This window comes from Hyperolius riggenbachi, chromosome 2 (genome assembly GCF_040937935.1).
Source record: "Hyperolius riggenbachi isolate aHypRig1 chromosome 2, aHypRig1.pri, whole genome shotgun sequence".
NCBI classification, from domain to species: domain Eukaryota; kingdom Metazoa; phylum Chordata; class Amphibia; order Anura; family Hyperoliidae; genus Hyperolius; species Hyperolius riggenbachi.
The window spans coordinates 449,921,478-449,936,743 of NC_090647.1; the positions used below are offsets into that span (position 1 = coordinate 449,921,478).

At 44.2% G+C, this 15,266-nt stretch overlaps 1 protein-coding gene across 1 annotated transcript in view; it reads left to right on the top strand.

Annotated features, from left to right (window-relative positions):
• Nucleotides 1-15,266, top strand: part of RNF43 (ring finger protein 43) — a 109,494-nt gene that overhangs the window by 73,766 nt on the left and 20,462 nt on the right. Inside the window, exons 2-6 of the mRNA XM_068270045.1 lie at nt 7,161-7,283; nt 9,956-10,030; nt 11,589-11,720; nt 11,875-11,976; nt 15,068-15,247. Of these exons, the coding sequence (XP_068126146.1) occupies nt 7,161-7,283; nt 9,956-10,030; nt 11,589-11,720; nt 11,875-11,976; nt 15,068-15,247 (612 nt within the window). The remainder of the gene's footprint in view (nt 1-7,160; nt 7,284-9,955; nt 10,031-11,588; nt 11,721-11,874; nt 11,977-15,067; nt 15,248-15,266) is intronic.

Below are 15,266 nucleotides of genomic sequence, written 5' to 3' on the forward strand. Positions count from 1 at the left end.
GTGTGCTGCTCATCCTGTGTGTGCCGTCACCAGTGTGCTGCTCATCCTGTGTGTGCCGTCACCAGTGTGCTGCTCATCCTGTGTGCCGTCACCAGTGTGCTGCTCATCCTGTGTGTGCCGTCACCAGTGTGCTGCTCATCCTGTGTGTGCCGTCACCAGTGTGCTGCTCATCCTGTGTGTGCCGTCACCAGTGTGCTGCTCATCCTGTGTGTGCCGTCACCAGTGTGCTTCTCATCCTGTGTGTGCCGTCACCAGTGTGCTTCTCATCCTGTGTGTGCCGTCACCAGTGTGCTTCTCATCCTGTGTGTGCCGTCACCAGTGTGCTTCTCATCCTGTGTGTGCCGTCACCAGTGTGCTTCTCATCCTGTGTGTGCCGTCACCAGTGTGCTTCTCATCCTGTGTGTGCCGTCACCAGTGTGCTTCTCATCCTGTGTGTGCCGTCACCAGTGTGCTTCTCATCCTGTGTGTGCCGTCACCAGTGTGCTTCTCATCCTGTGTGTGCCGTCACCAGTGTGCTTCTCATCCTGTGTGTGCCGTCACCAGTGTGCTTCTCATCCTGTGTGTGCCGTCACCAGTGTGCTTCTCATCCTGTGTGTGCCGTCACCAGTGTGCTTCTCATCCTGTGTGTGCCGTCACCAGTGTGCTTCTCATCCTGTGTGTGCCGTCACCAGTGTGCTTCTCATCCTGTGTGTGCCGTCACCAGTGTGCTGCTCATCCTGTGTGTGCCGTCACCAGTGTGCTGCTCATCCTGTGTGTGCCGTCACCAGTGTGCTGCTCATCCTGTGTGTGCCGTCACCAGTGTGCTGCTCATCCTGTGTGTGCCGTCACCAGTGTGCTGCTCATCCTGTGTGTGCCGTCACCAGTGTGCTGCTCATCCTGTGTGTGCCGTCACCAGTGTGCTGCTCATCCTGTGTGTGCGCCGTCACCAGTGTGCTGCTCATCCTGTGTGTGCCGTCACCAGTGTGCTGCTCATCCTGTGTGTGCCGTCAGCAGTGTGCTGCTCATCCTGTGTGTGCCGTCACCAGTGTGCTTCTAATCCTGTGTGTGCCGTCACCAGTGTGCTGCTCATCCTGTGTGTGCCGTCACCAGTGTGCTGCTCATCCTGTGTGTGCCGTCACCAGTGTGCTGCTCATCCTGTGTGTGCCGTCACCAGTGTGCTGCTCATCCTGTGTGTGCCGTCACCAGTGTGCTTCTCATCCTGCCATTACTTATTGGGAAAAAGAGCCAGGGATTATGGTAAAGAAGCTGTGCTTTGTTCAAGAGTGCATGTCTACAAACCTGTTCCCTGCCCATAGTCCTGGTCACAACTTGGCAAACCTCGCACACACGCCTGAGTTAAGTCAGCCGAGGCGGCCAATAATGAGCACCTCAGCCAATAGGTGTGTGTAAAGAGGGCCCTAACCATCGACAGCCACTCGGCAAGTTATCAGCCCGGCAGATCAACTTGGCCAAGCGGCGGCCGATTTGTTTGAAGCCGTCTTTCCCCCACCTGCTGCGTGGTGTTCACGCATGTGCCGCTACATTGTCCCTCTGCCCCATACACCACACACACACCAACTGAATGCATTTTCAGCGTAGGGGTGTACGCACCTTAAAACATTTTGAATTTCAAGTTGCCTGCAGCTGTACACCTCTCCATGCAGACTTAAAGAGAATCTGTAACATCAAAATGTCCCCTGGGGGGTACTCACCTCGGGTGTGGGAAGCCTCCGGATCCTAATGAGGCTTCCCACGCCGTCCTCCGTCCCTCGGGGTCTCGCTGCAGCCCTCCGTACAGCGGCGACGTAAATATTTACCTTCCTGGCTCCTGCGCAGGCACTCTGGTGGCTGTCGGCCCCGAAGTAGGCGGAAATACCCGATCGTCATCGGGTCTGCTTTACTGCACAGGCGCAAGTCTCCGGCGCCTGCGCAGTAGAGCGGACCCGACGGAGATTGGGTATTTCCATCTAGTTCGGAGCCGAAAGCAGCCACAGCGCCCCCGCTGGAGCCAGCCAAGGTAAATATTGAATTGACAGTCGGGTCTGTCGCTGGCTGTTCGGAGGGCTGCAGCAAGACCCCCGTGGGACAGAGGACGGCGTGGGAAGCCTCATTAGGATCCCGAGGCTTCCCCCACCCGAGGTGAGTACCCCCCAGGGGATCTTTTTGATGTTACAGAGTCTTTTTAAGACTTCACTGTTTCCTGTTAGTAGAGGTTAGGCCTTCCAATTGCTTACCATCTTCCTATGAGCTGGAGGTTGGGTCTTCTAGTTGCTCAGCATCTTCTTCCTATGAACTACAGAGTCCCACTTTTTTATGTAGAAACATGCAGGAATGCTGGGAAAAGAAATCTAGCACCTGTTCTACCTGCCAACTGGCTGGATCCAGAAGGGAGAGGAATTTGTACTGCAATTGCAAGCACATCTAACCAGTGTGACCACTTGTGCACTTTTATTCCATTTTTACATTGCCTGGTTGCTGTATTAGTTTGATTTGCATAGTTCTGGATTTAGTTGGGCTTATTACTGTGATCTCTGTTGCGTACATGAGCAGCATTGCTTTATAAGTACAGAAAATAAAATCTGTATTCCACAATCCACATCTGTCCTGTCAGACTAAATAGTGGTCTCCTGATTTGTACACAAGCATTCATGCTTGCTGGACTGAAGTAGACTCTGGTGCCAGTAGTGCTATTCTTATATTTCTATACACAGAGTCTTGTTTAGAATGTCTGGGGATATTCCTGTGCTTCCAATGAGTAACCCCTCAGCCTTGTTACTCGATACCATGTGTTTATTATAAACATTGTACTTTATGCTCTCTCTGTTTGCCCATCTACCACTCCTCTCCATTTTCATTTGTGAGTGAGCAAGGTTAATTGAAAGGCCGGACATGCGGTATGCTGGCTGGTATTTGTAGTAATCGTTGAAGATCCGGTTTCATCTCTTATATCACATGAACAATCATGTTTTCTAAAAGTTTGACAGATTTCATATCTCTTTATGCAAGATGTATTTAAATAAGAATGGACCAAATAGTCTGACATACGTTTTACTTTACTGAAATAACCAGAATGCAATTATCAGTTGCCCTTTTTTTAATTTTGTGTAAATGTGGATTTTAATTTGATCCTTTCTGGCAAACAACCCAGGGGTGCATTGAGAGCCCTTTGTGGTTTCTGATTATTTATTCCCGGTTCACACTGGCTCTAAACAAAAACGTCCGGCTGCGGATTGTACTGGATGTGAACGTAACCAGTGTTAACCTATGGATCTGTTCGCACTGGACTGTTTACATTAATATGTCCCGCACACTCCGCTGAACTGACCGCCATTTTCCAGACAGCAGAGCCCAGCGGAACTGAAACTGAAGCACTGCATTGGGGGTAATGAGAAACGGATCCTGAAAACACACTGGCTAAAAAAAAAAAACGGACCATTCTATCCAGAAAAAAATCTACTTGGTGATGGTGGTCTGTGGGGAAAAAGGGGAAAACAGACATGTTCGAACAGAAATTGGAGCCTTTTTCACAAATCAGTTTCCATGAAAGTGCCAGTGTGAACTGGCCCTTAATCACTTCACATCCAGACCTTTTCCCCCACTTATTGACCAAAGCAGTTTTGACAGTTTAGCTATGTCCTTATTTAATCAGAAATAACTTTATCCCTACTTAGGACACAGAAATGAAATACCAAACTAGGCTTTCATTGTGTGCCATTTTTTTTCCTCGAACAATTTTGTTTTCTATGAATTTTAATGGGAAAACAAAAAAAATAGAAAAAACATGTATTTCTCAGTTTTACCGATTCCAGTTTAAAAATAAAAAGTGCAACTGTAGATAAACACAAATTTTGTTTGGCTATTCTTACTGCTTATCACAAAACTTAGATTATGTTCCGGTCACAATTTATAGTGAAGATATTTGATTCTGAAATCATGCTAGTGTATTTTTCACTATGAAATGAGAAAATAAAAGTATTTTTAATAGTAAAAATCAATCTCCTTAGCTCAGGAAACATATATTCCCATTCACCAATTAGTGCTGCAAAAGATAGTGCCAGAAATGTGCACAGGAGCAAGCCTAATCCTGCACAGCACTGCTTCTGTACAAGTCAGTAGATCTACTGACTTGTGGCTTAGATGAAGTCACAGAGGACATATATCTACTGACTTGTGGATAAAGTGGTTAAACAATGGTGGATCTTTTGCATTGCAGAAGGATCTATATAGTGTTTGCATGTCTGTTTTGAGGTAGCCTGCAGGTATTCTACTGTCCAGTTTTTGCTAGTTGTCCATTTCCTATTTGTCCATTGCAGAATGGAGACAACAAATCATGTATTATTATTAGTTTGGTGATGTTTGGGTATATGGAATGGGAATCTTGGGTTTTTTTTTCCTTAGTTGTCTTAGAACTGGAAAAATGTTTCCTTTTTGTAAACTACAGCATATCTACAGTTTAAAGAAGAACCCTACAAGATGGTAAATTTTAGTAAAAATATTTACTGTACATTTGTAAAGCATGCATGTTGTTCATTGTCACCTGCAGAAATGTTTTATTATTTAAAGCAGTGCTGTCCAACTTTGCGGGCATGGAGGGCCATTTTTTTCCAGACCACATGGTGGAGGGCCATCATCTTTAGGTTCAAAATGAGAATGAAGTTTGTTGAGATGTGGCCAGCATTTGATTATGCCACAGTTCTTGTGCCATGTGACCAGTATCTTATATATCTGATCTCTGAGTGGAGGGAGCACAGAGCAGTGGTTTCTAGAGAACAGTTGATATAAAAACATCTTTGTGTGTGTATTAACTTATGGAGGAGTTACTATAATGATTACTAAACCATTGGTCCATTTTATTAGTTAAAATAAACTACCGTAATTATTATTAGGACATTACTTGATTCCTATTGTGCTCTTATACTGGGAATACACGGGCTGATTTTGCTGCTTGATTCTCATGCTTGATCGTTTCGATGCTCGACTCCGCAATCAATTCTCTTATCTTCCGCTCGTTTTTCTTATCTTTTTCCATTCACTTTAATCCGGAATCGAGTGGCAAAACGATCGGGCGAGAAATTGGACATGTCGGAAATTATCTATCGAGCCGTGTATTCCCAGCATTAAAGCCTGCTATCCATGATGCGATAGTGGCCTGATCTGGCAAACTATCAATTATTTCCCAAATGGAAACCTGTCAAGGAGTAACCATTGTTTCACAGCTTCACACAATTTATTCTGATTTTTGATGTGATCTGATCAAGAACAAGGTTTGAATTGCCACCTTCCGGTAGCTTGCAACCACTCCATACCAGAAAAGGCCAGGTGGCTCTCAATCCCCTGCCCACTCAGTTCACATAGCATGACCACCATTTTATTTGAGAAACTGTCCAAAATCAGTTGGGTGAAAGTTGATGACTTTGCGGGGTCGTTACAACATTGGCAGCTGAAATGAAAGTCATCAAATCTGCTGGAAATGGAGATGAACATATTTTTATATTCAAATTGAAAGTACCTGGAAATGTGATATTTGTTTAGTGCTCCACCCCCAGGTTCTACTGGCAAGCTCTATATTTGTGTAGTGAAATCTTGTTTTTGATGCAAAGTTGTAAAGAAAAAAATGCTGTACAGAAAACAATGCAGCCTAATTAGCATCAGGATAATTAACTATTGTAGTTTTAAGCCCCATCTACACGATACGATTCTTTGCGATTCAATTACGATTCTATTTACGATCCGATTAAATCCGACATGTCAGGATTTGATTCAATTCGATTTTTCATTGTTTTGCAATGGCAAATCGAATACCAATCGGACATGTGGGATATAATCGGATCATAAATAGAATCTTAATCGAATCGCACAAAGAATCGTATCGTGTAGATTGGGCTCTAGACTTTTCATAAACACAAGTGAATAAAACAGGTTAAAAAAACACCTTATGCATTTACTTTAAGGCTTCTTGCACACCAAGATGTTGCGTTAGGTGCCACGTTAAGGTCGCATAACGTGCACCTAACACAACGTATGGTGCTGCAAGAGCCGACGGTAGAGTGAGCCGCGTTAGGTGGCTCGATTCCTATAATGTCTCCCAGAGTGGCGCTGATTGGCCAGCGGGACCACGTGATGCGGAGCGAGAGACTCCGCATCACGTGGTCCCGCCGGCCAATCAGCGCCCGCCAGTGCAGTGAATATTAAGTAGCCATGTGCGTGGCTACTGTAGCTGGCTCTCCCCGCCTCCTCTCCACCCCCCACTGCGCATGTGCAAACAGTCTAACGCGGCTATAGCCGCTCCAACGCCGTAGCATGCTGCACTTTGCGGAGAACGTGCAGCGTTGCATGTAACGCAACGTGGGCTGTGTTACATTGCTGTGCGTTGGGGGAGCGTTACAGGCGCACTAACGTGCGCCTGTAACGTCTTGGTGTGTAAGCAGCCTAATGCTACGTACACACATGCGACAACGATCGTTCGTTGTCAACGACGAACGATCTTTTAATTGACGAAAGAACGACCGAAGTAAAGTTAGTTGTAAAAAGTATGTAACGATCACATCGTTAGAACGAACGTTACACCACGTAAAAGCACTTAATGCGCCTGCGCATAAAATTGTAAAGTTCCTTGGAGAAAAAGTGAAATGCGCATGTCCAGCCTGGTACGAACGATCGTTTCCAACGATGTGCCACTTTTGCTAACGATCGTCGGTGGTAAAAATCCGCCAAGACAGAACTTTGTTTTGTAGCGATTTGCCTCGTTCGTCGTTTGCCTTAATAGTCGTTGGTTCGTTTTTTGTAACGATCGTCGTTGGTAAAGATCGGGGAACGATCGTTACAAACGACTATAGTCGCATGTGTGTACGCACCTTAAGTGATGGGCTAAAATCACTCAAAATCGAAAGCTGTTTGGGGTTTTTTTTTAAATCTGATTGAATTTACTTTTTTTTTTTTTTTTTTCCTTCCTATATGTTTAATGGGAGTGCTGGGTTTTCTGATAAATTTTTATGAAAGTAAAATGGTGTAGTGTAGATCAATTTTTTTAATGCATAGATCCAAGCAAAAATGTATTGTAATTCTTGAATTGAAAAACAATGAAAAATTGTATTGGGTGTGGCCACCTATAGAGTCTGGTGTAAAATGCCTCTGCTTTGATGGGAAGTACAGTGCTAATCTGTGTGTCTTTCTTCCTGCAGTTTCACCCGCTGTCGCTGTGCAATGCCAGTGATGACGACGCACCAAAGTTTGCATTCATATCCATCGTCAAACTGGAGAGCCCCGACCGCTCGCCTCCGCCATGCTCATCCTTGGCAAACAAGGTAATTTACCACCGTTCATAAACCTGCAAGGATAGCCCTGTAATTCTCTCATGAGTCACTGAGTGCTTTGTGCAGATGCAATCAGGAATGTGCGCTACAAAACCAGCAAATAATTAACAGCACAATTATAAATCCATGTTAAGCCTCATCCACAGGAGTAAAGAGCGTGACACGTGTTCAGTCCACAATGTACAGTACTGTAACATGGGCATGAGGAATTGTCCAGCCAGAGGAGTGCTGCTGTACACCGGCCTGTGCCAGACATTACCTCCTCTCCAGCTGCTTGCAGCTTGCTTCTCATCCTACAGCTGGCTGCTGACCTCTGGCCCTGCACCTGAAGACTCCCAATTCAGGGGCGACATGGCTGGAAAAGCAATCTGTTTTCCCCTGACAACTGAGTGTCTAGCATGCCGCATTTTACCCTTTCATGTGCTGCACACTTAACATTTCCGTACAGCATTCAAATGCATTTTTCAGGAAATAATTCTCTTTGCTGAGATTTAACCAGCTAAGCATTTGTGTTTTAGCAACTGAAGACACTTGAAATTCTTTATAGTTTTACCTTTTTTACAAACTTAACAGGAATAGCCTTTTAATTGTATTATTTGTTCCATTTATATGTTTGTTTGTGTTCAAGTGTGATTTTCAGCTCTCCTTTGCTGTGTGGTGTTTGAGGTTTTTTTGGTCTGTGAGTAAAGGTTGGTTGCAGACTCACAGGCATTGTTTCCTGTTAGTCATCACGCTGGGACGTCTGTCACTTAAGATGGCCACTAACGGTCCAATTTCTAGCGAAAAATCGATTGAGCGATCAGAAATTCTGATCGGATTGGTTTTAAATAATCTCCATTGGTGGACACAATCGATTATGAACGAGTGAAAAAAATGTCGCCTGAATGAATTTTCGTCGAACCAAAATTTGGATTTTCTTATTGGTTGTGATAGGAAGCAAAGATTGGTTCGTTGATGGTGTAGTGAACGATGTATTACAATATTTCACTTCCGATCAGAATTTCTGATTGCTCTAACAATTTTTCGCTAAAAATTGGACCGTTAGTGGCCACCTTTAGTAAACGCACCTAAGACCTAATTAGTGGATCTGGCAGCACTTGTTAGTGCATGTAACCTGATGATTAGTAAATAAGTTCCTTGAAGCCACTGTCCAGCATTTTTTAAAAATCGTACGGTATACCACTCCCTTTTGCAGAAAAAAAAAAACCTCAAACAAAAAGAATAGCAGTGAAGATGTAGCCATTCTTGCAGTTTTTTTTTTTTTTGTTTAATTCCAGTAGTCCAATAACTACAGGCTGTCCAGTGGATCTTTGCAAGGACAGGAGCAGTGCCCTGCAACAACTTACACCATGTTCTGGAAAGGGGTTGGTCTATATTGCCACCTACCATCTTTCCTGCTAATGTCTACAGTAGGGGGCCCTGAATCTGGCCACCACTTTCCTTCCCTCTTTCAATGGCATCTAGGAGGGGGTGTGGCCATGCTTTTATTCACCCTTTTCCTACTTTTGTACTGTGGAGAGAGGTGTGACCTCCAGTAGGGAGGCCTGCTCAGTTAAATAAGGCCAGTTGGTTCGGTTTTTGTGTTCATTAGAAAATGCTCCTAATTTTGGCGTGGTGGAAACCGGAAAAAGTAATTGGTTAAGGGCGCATAAAATAGCGGTAGTGGAATATCGGTAACTTTACAGAAGTTCTACCACTTAATTGATATAGTGAAATATCTGTGATACTTGCCAAAATTTTACTATGAACTAACCCCCCCCCCCCCCCTCCCCATTTGGCAACTAATAGATACTGGTAATATAATTTGTTTATTTTACTATACTTCTAGGGATAAAGGAAACCTGTTATTATAGTTTCCAGAATTTAAATTGATTCTGAATTACTTAGGGCCCGTTTCCACTAGAGCGAATCCGCATGCGTTGTCCGCATGCGGATTCGCATAACCAATACAAGTGGATGGCCCTGTTTCCACTTGTCAGTTTTCTTCTGCGTTTTTCTGTGCAGGATTTTTCTGCACGGTAGGGCCTGCAGAATTCGCCTGCGTGTGGAATGCAGGCGAATCGCAGGCAATGTATTTAATAGGGAAATCGCATGCGTTTTTTGCATGCGTTTTTTTCCCACGATTTCGCGTGCGATTTCGCATTGGAAGTAATGTTAATTGACACAGGCAGTGACATGGTTAAAATCGCATATACCCTGCCTATGCGAAATCGCGGCAAAAAACGCATGCGGAATCGCATCCGCATGCGATTTCGTCAGCGGTGCTATGCAGCGATTCCGCACCGCACTAGTGGAAACGGGCCCTTATAGGAGAGAATCGTCTGCAAGGAAACACAGCTGGCCCAATTACTTTGAGGCTGCTCCAGCCTCTTGCATTTCCTACAACTTGTGTGCATTGTGCTGTTTTTCTTGCATGCAACTTTTTTCTTTCTTTTTTTTTTATAGCAGTTCAAAGTCCCTTTAAGCTTGTAATTGTGTGTATTACAGGTAGTTCAGTATAATATGACATGATGGACAGTTACATTTTTAGCAGTTTCATCTTTTTCAGAATGTGCTCTTAGCAAACTGGTCTTTCTGACTCCTTCATCTTTTGTACTGGGTTCTTTTGTTACACTCACTGCTACTGTATCTGCCCTGCAGTAATCTCATGGCTCTTGTTACAGGTGCGCCTTGCTGGGGAGAGGGGATCTCGCGCCATTCTGTTTGATATCACCGATGACGAGGGAGCTGCAGACCAGGTATACTTCTGGCCATGTAATCCAACTGTCAACAGTGGTTGGCATATTGGGGGAAGCAAACAAAATATACCACTAAAGCAAGCTGAAGATAAACAAATTACTGTGAGATTGTATAGATCTACAGCATCTCTTACTGATATTGATCCAATACTGGTCCAATGTAGTGCAAATCTACAAGATTATTATTGCTCATGTACCGCTTCTCTTGCGAGTGGTAAATGGCACTAAAGAACCATGCCATGCTAGTATTAAGCTCCATACACACGCTAGATGAAACTAGATGACCCCTTTTGCTGAGGATGCAGTGTGTGTACGCCGGCTCGCTGCCAGCGATCCAACCTGGCATGTCCCTGCGACCAAGAGCATTGTTCTACCCACTTACCCTGCCCGGCACGTGATGTCTCAAAAGCGCGGCTCTGCCGTCACCCCTGCAATACTCTTCCTGTTCATAGCAACAGAATACATCGCTAGCCTGCAGGTTAGTGGCGCGCCTGTCAGCCTTTGTCCTGCAATGTCTCCCTAGGGGTCAGGTTCTGATCCTCGCCGGGCAACACTGATTTTGTGTGTGTACAGGAGAGGTTAGGAGATGAAATGATTGCATTTATCCTCCAACTTCTAAAAATGACTTTTAGATATCCCATAGTTTTCTGGTGTTTAAAAACTTAAAGTAGATTGATTGATTTGGCTCAATGAAACAGTCTGTCCATTATCTCTGAGTGCTAAAATAAGTGAACTTTTGACCTTTTTATGTATTCCCTACTCTCTTGCTTTGTACACACCATGCAATTTCCTTTCAGATAGATTAATCAAATCAATAATTTCTGAAAGGTCCTATCTGATTTTTGATCGATTTCGTATAGAAGTGATCAGGAAATCAATCAGAAAAAGCATCGGAAATCAAATCAGACCTGTCAGAAATTATCGATTGAACCTCTCAATTGGGAAATTGCATGGAGTGTAGTAGGCATCAGATGCTCAGTTCTCTGCCAGTAAAGCTGTAATTCCTTACCAGTGAAGGAGGCTATATTCCGATTGGGTCCTGACTGAAAAAAAAAAACCGGTCAGTTGCATAGCTGAATATTAACTCAGGCAGAGAAAAAAAGAAAAGCATCACTGCATATTTATTGGTGTGCTTGGCACCGTACATACACATGTCTATCTCATCATCTCACATGTCATTTAAGCTTTCCTTTAAGGGCCCATTTCTACTTGTGCGTTTGCAGAATGCACGGTTTGTGCGTGTCTTTAATGCGTTTTTACACTTGTGTTTTGAAAATTTACAACCATTGAATGCAGTTTCCAAGTGGAATACAAAAAACTGCAGCATGTTGTGCATTTTTTTTCCACATTGCAACACATTAATTTGCATGAGAAAATCCTTACTTTATGCAAACAGGTCCACTGACTTTCATTACAATGTGTTTTAATGGGGTGTTGTGGAAATGTGCCCTTACTCTTCTAATGATCGATAACCACTCTCCTCCCGTTGGGTATTAATGTTAAATTGTTTAATGTTTTAAGCAAGCCATTTTTAGATTTTCCCTTCCTTGCCTTTTAGCTGCAGCAGCCAGAAGGATTGAGCCAACCCGTGGTACTGTTACGTGGCCAGGATGCCGAGCGGCTGATGAACCTTGTGCATAACAACACTGAGGCGATAGTGAAGATAGAGGTTCTGGAGCAGCCCAAGTGGGTGAGGCAGGATTTGTAACTGAGCTCATGCTGGGGGTGGCGGAGAGGAGATGCATGACTGGGACACGGTTGTGTTTACCAGGGGAAATAAAGAAAAAGTACCGCCTGTTTGCAGAAAGTCGCCTTATGCTTAGAACGTTTTCCTCTTTTCACAGTTTGACCACGACATCTGGATTCTGGTCACAGTGGTTGGCACAGTCTCTGTCATTGTGTTATACTCTATTATTAGACTTCGCTGCAAACAGCCCCAAGCACAGGTAAGGCCCTCAGTTCAAAACCAAACTGTTTATTCAGAGAAGAACTCTGTGCTTTCAATGGATTGGCTATTAAATAGAAATAATGTTTGCAATATATCCAATAAATAAATCCCTCCATAAGTTGAAGTGGATCTGTATGCAAATCTTGTGTAATAAGGAAAAACTGAGTTACTGGCAAATGATTGCTCAAAGTCTGACTTCAGTGTGGTTTTTCTTTGCCTTGAAATTACCTTGCGTATGTATGAAGTGAGTTGTAAATTGTGGTCATTGCTTTCTCCCACATTTAAGTGCTCCCACTCGCCAAGTGTCACTATGCCTAGTCATGTGATATCAGTAACTAGGTTACTGGCCATCAGTCATCACTGAAGATGCTCATACATCTAGCCATGTACAGTGGAGGAAAGAATTATTTGACCCCTCACTGATTTTGTAAGTTTGTCCAATGACAAAGAAATGAAAAGTCTCAGAACAGTATCATTTCAATGGTAGGTTTATTTTAACAGTGGCAGATAGCACATCAAAAGGAAAATTTAAAAAATAACCTTAAATAAAAGATAGCAACTGATTTGCATTTCATTGAGTGAAATGAGTTTTTGAACCCCTATCAACCATTAAGAGTTCTGGCTCCCACAGAGTGGTTAGACACTTCTACTCAATTAGTCACCCTCATTAAGGACACCTGTCTTAACTAGTCACCTGTATACAAGACACCTGTCCACAGAATCAATCAATCAAGCAGACTCCAAACTCTCCAACATGGGAAAGACCAAAGAGCTGTCTAAGGATGTCAGAGACAAAATTGTAGACCTGCACAAGGCTGGAATGGGCTACAAAACCATTAGCAAGAAGCTGGGAGAGCAGGTGACAACTGTTGGTGCGATTGTTCGAAAATGGAAGGAGCACAAAATGACCATCAATCGACCTCGCTCTGGGGCTCCACGCAAGATCTCACCTCGTGGGGTGTCAATGGTTCTGAGAAAGGTGAAAAGGCATCCTAGAACTACACGGGAGGAGTTAGTGAATGACCTCAAATTAGCAGGGACCACAGTCACCAAGAAAACCATTGGAAACACATTACACCGCAATGGATTAAAATCCTGCAGGGCTTGCAAGGTCCCCCTGCTCAAGAAGGCACATGTGCAGGCTCATCTGAAGTTTGCCAATGAACACCTGAATGATTCTGTGAGTGACTGGGAGAAGGTGCTGTGGTCTGATGAGACCAAAATAGAGCTCTTTGGCATTAACTCAACTCGCTGTGTTTGGAGGAAGAAAAATGCTGCCTATGACCCCCAAAACACCGTCCCCACCGTCAAGCATGGGGGTGGAAACATTTTGCTTTGGGGGTGTTTTTCTGCTAAGGGCACAGGACAACTTAACGGGAAAATGGACGGAGCCATGTATCGTGAAATCCTGAACGACAACCTCCTTCCCTCTGCCAGGAAACTGAAAATGGGTCGTGGATGGGTGTTCCAGCACGACAATGACCCAAAACATACAGCAAAGGCAACAAAGGAGTGGCTCAAGAAGAAGCACATTAAGGTCATGGAGTGGCCTAGTCAGTCTCCGGACCTTAATCCAATAGAAAACCAATGGAGGGAGCTCAAGCTCAGAGTTGCACAGAGACAGCCTCGAAACCTTAGGGATTTAGAGATGATCTGCAAAGTGGAGTGGACCAACATTCCTCCTAAAATGTGTGCTAACTTGGTCATCAATTACAAGAAACGTTTGACCTCTGTGCTTGCAAACAAGGGGTTTTCCACTAAGTATTAAGTCTTTTATTGTTAGAGGGTTCACAAACTTATTTCACTCAATGAAATGCAAATCAGTTGCTATCTTTTATTTAAGGTTATTTTTTCGATTTTCCTTTTGATGTGCTATCTGCCACTGTTAAAATAAACCTACCATTGAAGTGATACTGTTCTGAGACTTTTCATTTCTTTGTCATTGGACAAACTTACAAAATCAGTGAGGGGTCAAATAATTATTTCCTCCACTGTATGGGCTCTTCTGCTAATGCTAGGAATACACCATGAGATATTTTGGCAGATACATGGTTAGACAGTTGATTTCAGATTGGTCCGATCTTATTTTTGATCGTTTTTCTGATCGATTTTGTTAATGGAGATTGGATAGTAAATCTCCTGAAAAAACCTCATTGTGTATTCACATACGAGACAGGTCTCTCTCTGATCGTATCTGATCTGTTGGCTGTCCATACACCACAGGCCTATTTACCGATCGATTTCAGCATGAAATCTCGAATCAGCCTTGTGACACCGCCGCCTCCGCCGCTGTCTCCACAAATATTAGTGTGCCAGTGCATTGGAAATCTCACCTCCAGCTTCAGTGACTCCCGGTCTCATCATCTGCTGTCCTCTGTGCACTGGCGTCACGCATGCCCCACCACATGGTGCACATAGCATGTGGCATGTGTGTGACCGGGAGTCACTGCAGCTGAAGCATGTGAGACTTCCTGGGGGGCATCCAAGGGTCCGCTGCGTTTGACGGTCGTCGCGATATTACATGCTGTTACCACCATGCACCCAATCGACCACATCGCCCCAAGATATCATAAAATCATGGAAATAATTGTAGCAGCCAAATAGTGAAGTCAATAAGTGCAAATGCACATCAAGCAGAAATGAATCTCTTTAAATGTGCTATTGAGAGAGTATGTGGGCCACTAGTCTACCCTCACAAATCCAACTGTGACGTGACTGTAGGGAGAAAGGTGACTATTGCTGCTCCCTTCTCTGCCCAGCTGATGATGTGGCGCTCTGCCTACCTTCTCTGAATGGGCAGGTGGGTGGGGAGTCTCACCACTATTTGGGGGGCATTGGAGGAGCAGCATTTGACTTCTTGGGAACAGATCAAAATACTCTGCAGTCTGGTCAGATCTGGATTTTTACAGCGCGGTCTCCTGGCAAAATGGTACTACTTAGTGCAATTGAGATGGTGATTGAGAAGAGCATTAATAAGCTCTTTGGAGTGCAGATTGCTACAGCAATATGTGTGTCCGTATTCAGTACATAAATAAGCCAGATAAATCAGTACAGAAAGCCTGATAGTCATGCTCTACTTTTTCTTCCAGGACTCAGTACAGCAGCAGACTGCACTGGCCATAAGCCAGCTTGGTACAAGAAAATATCAGTCCCGAGGAACAAGAGATCAGCGTACAAAGTGTGCCAATGGTAGCCGAGCAGACACGGCGAGCACCAGCAGCTCCGTGCCGATGTGTGCCGTGTGTCTGGAGGAGTTCTCAGATGGACAGGTAACTTGCTAACCAACAA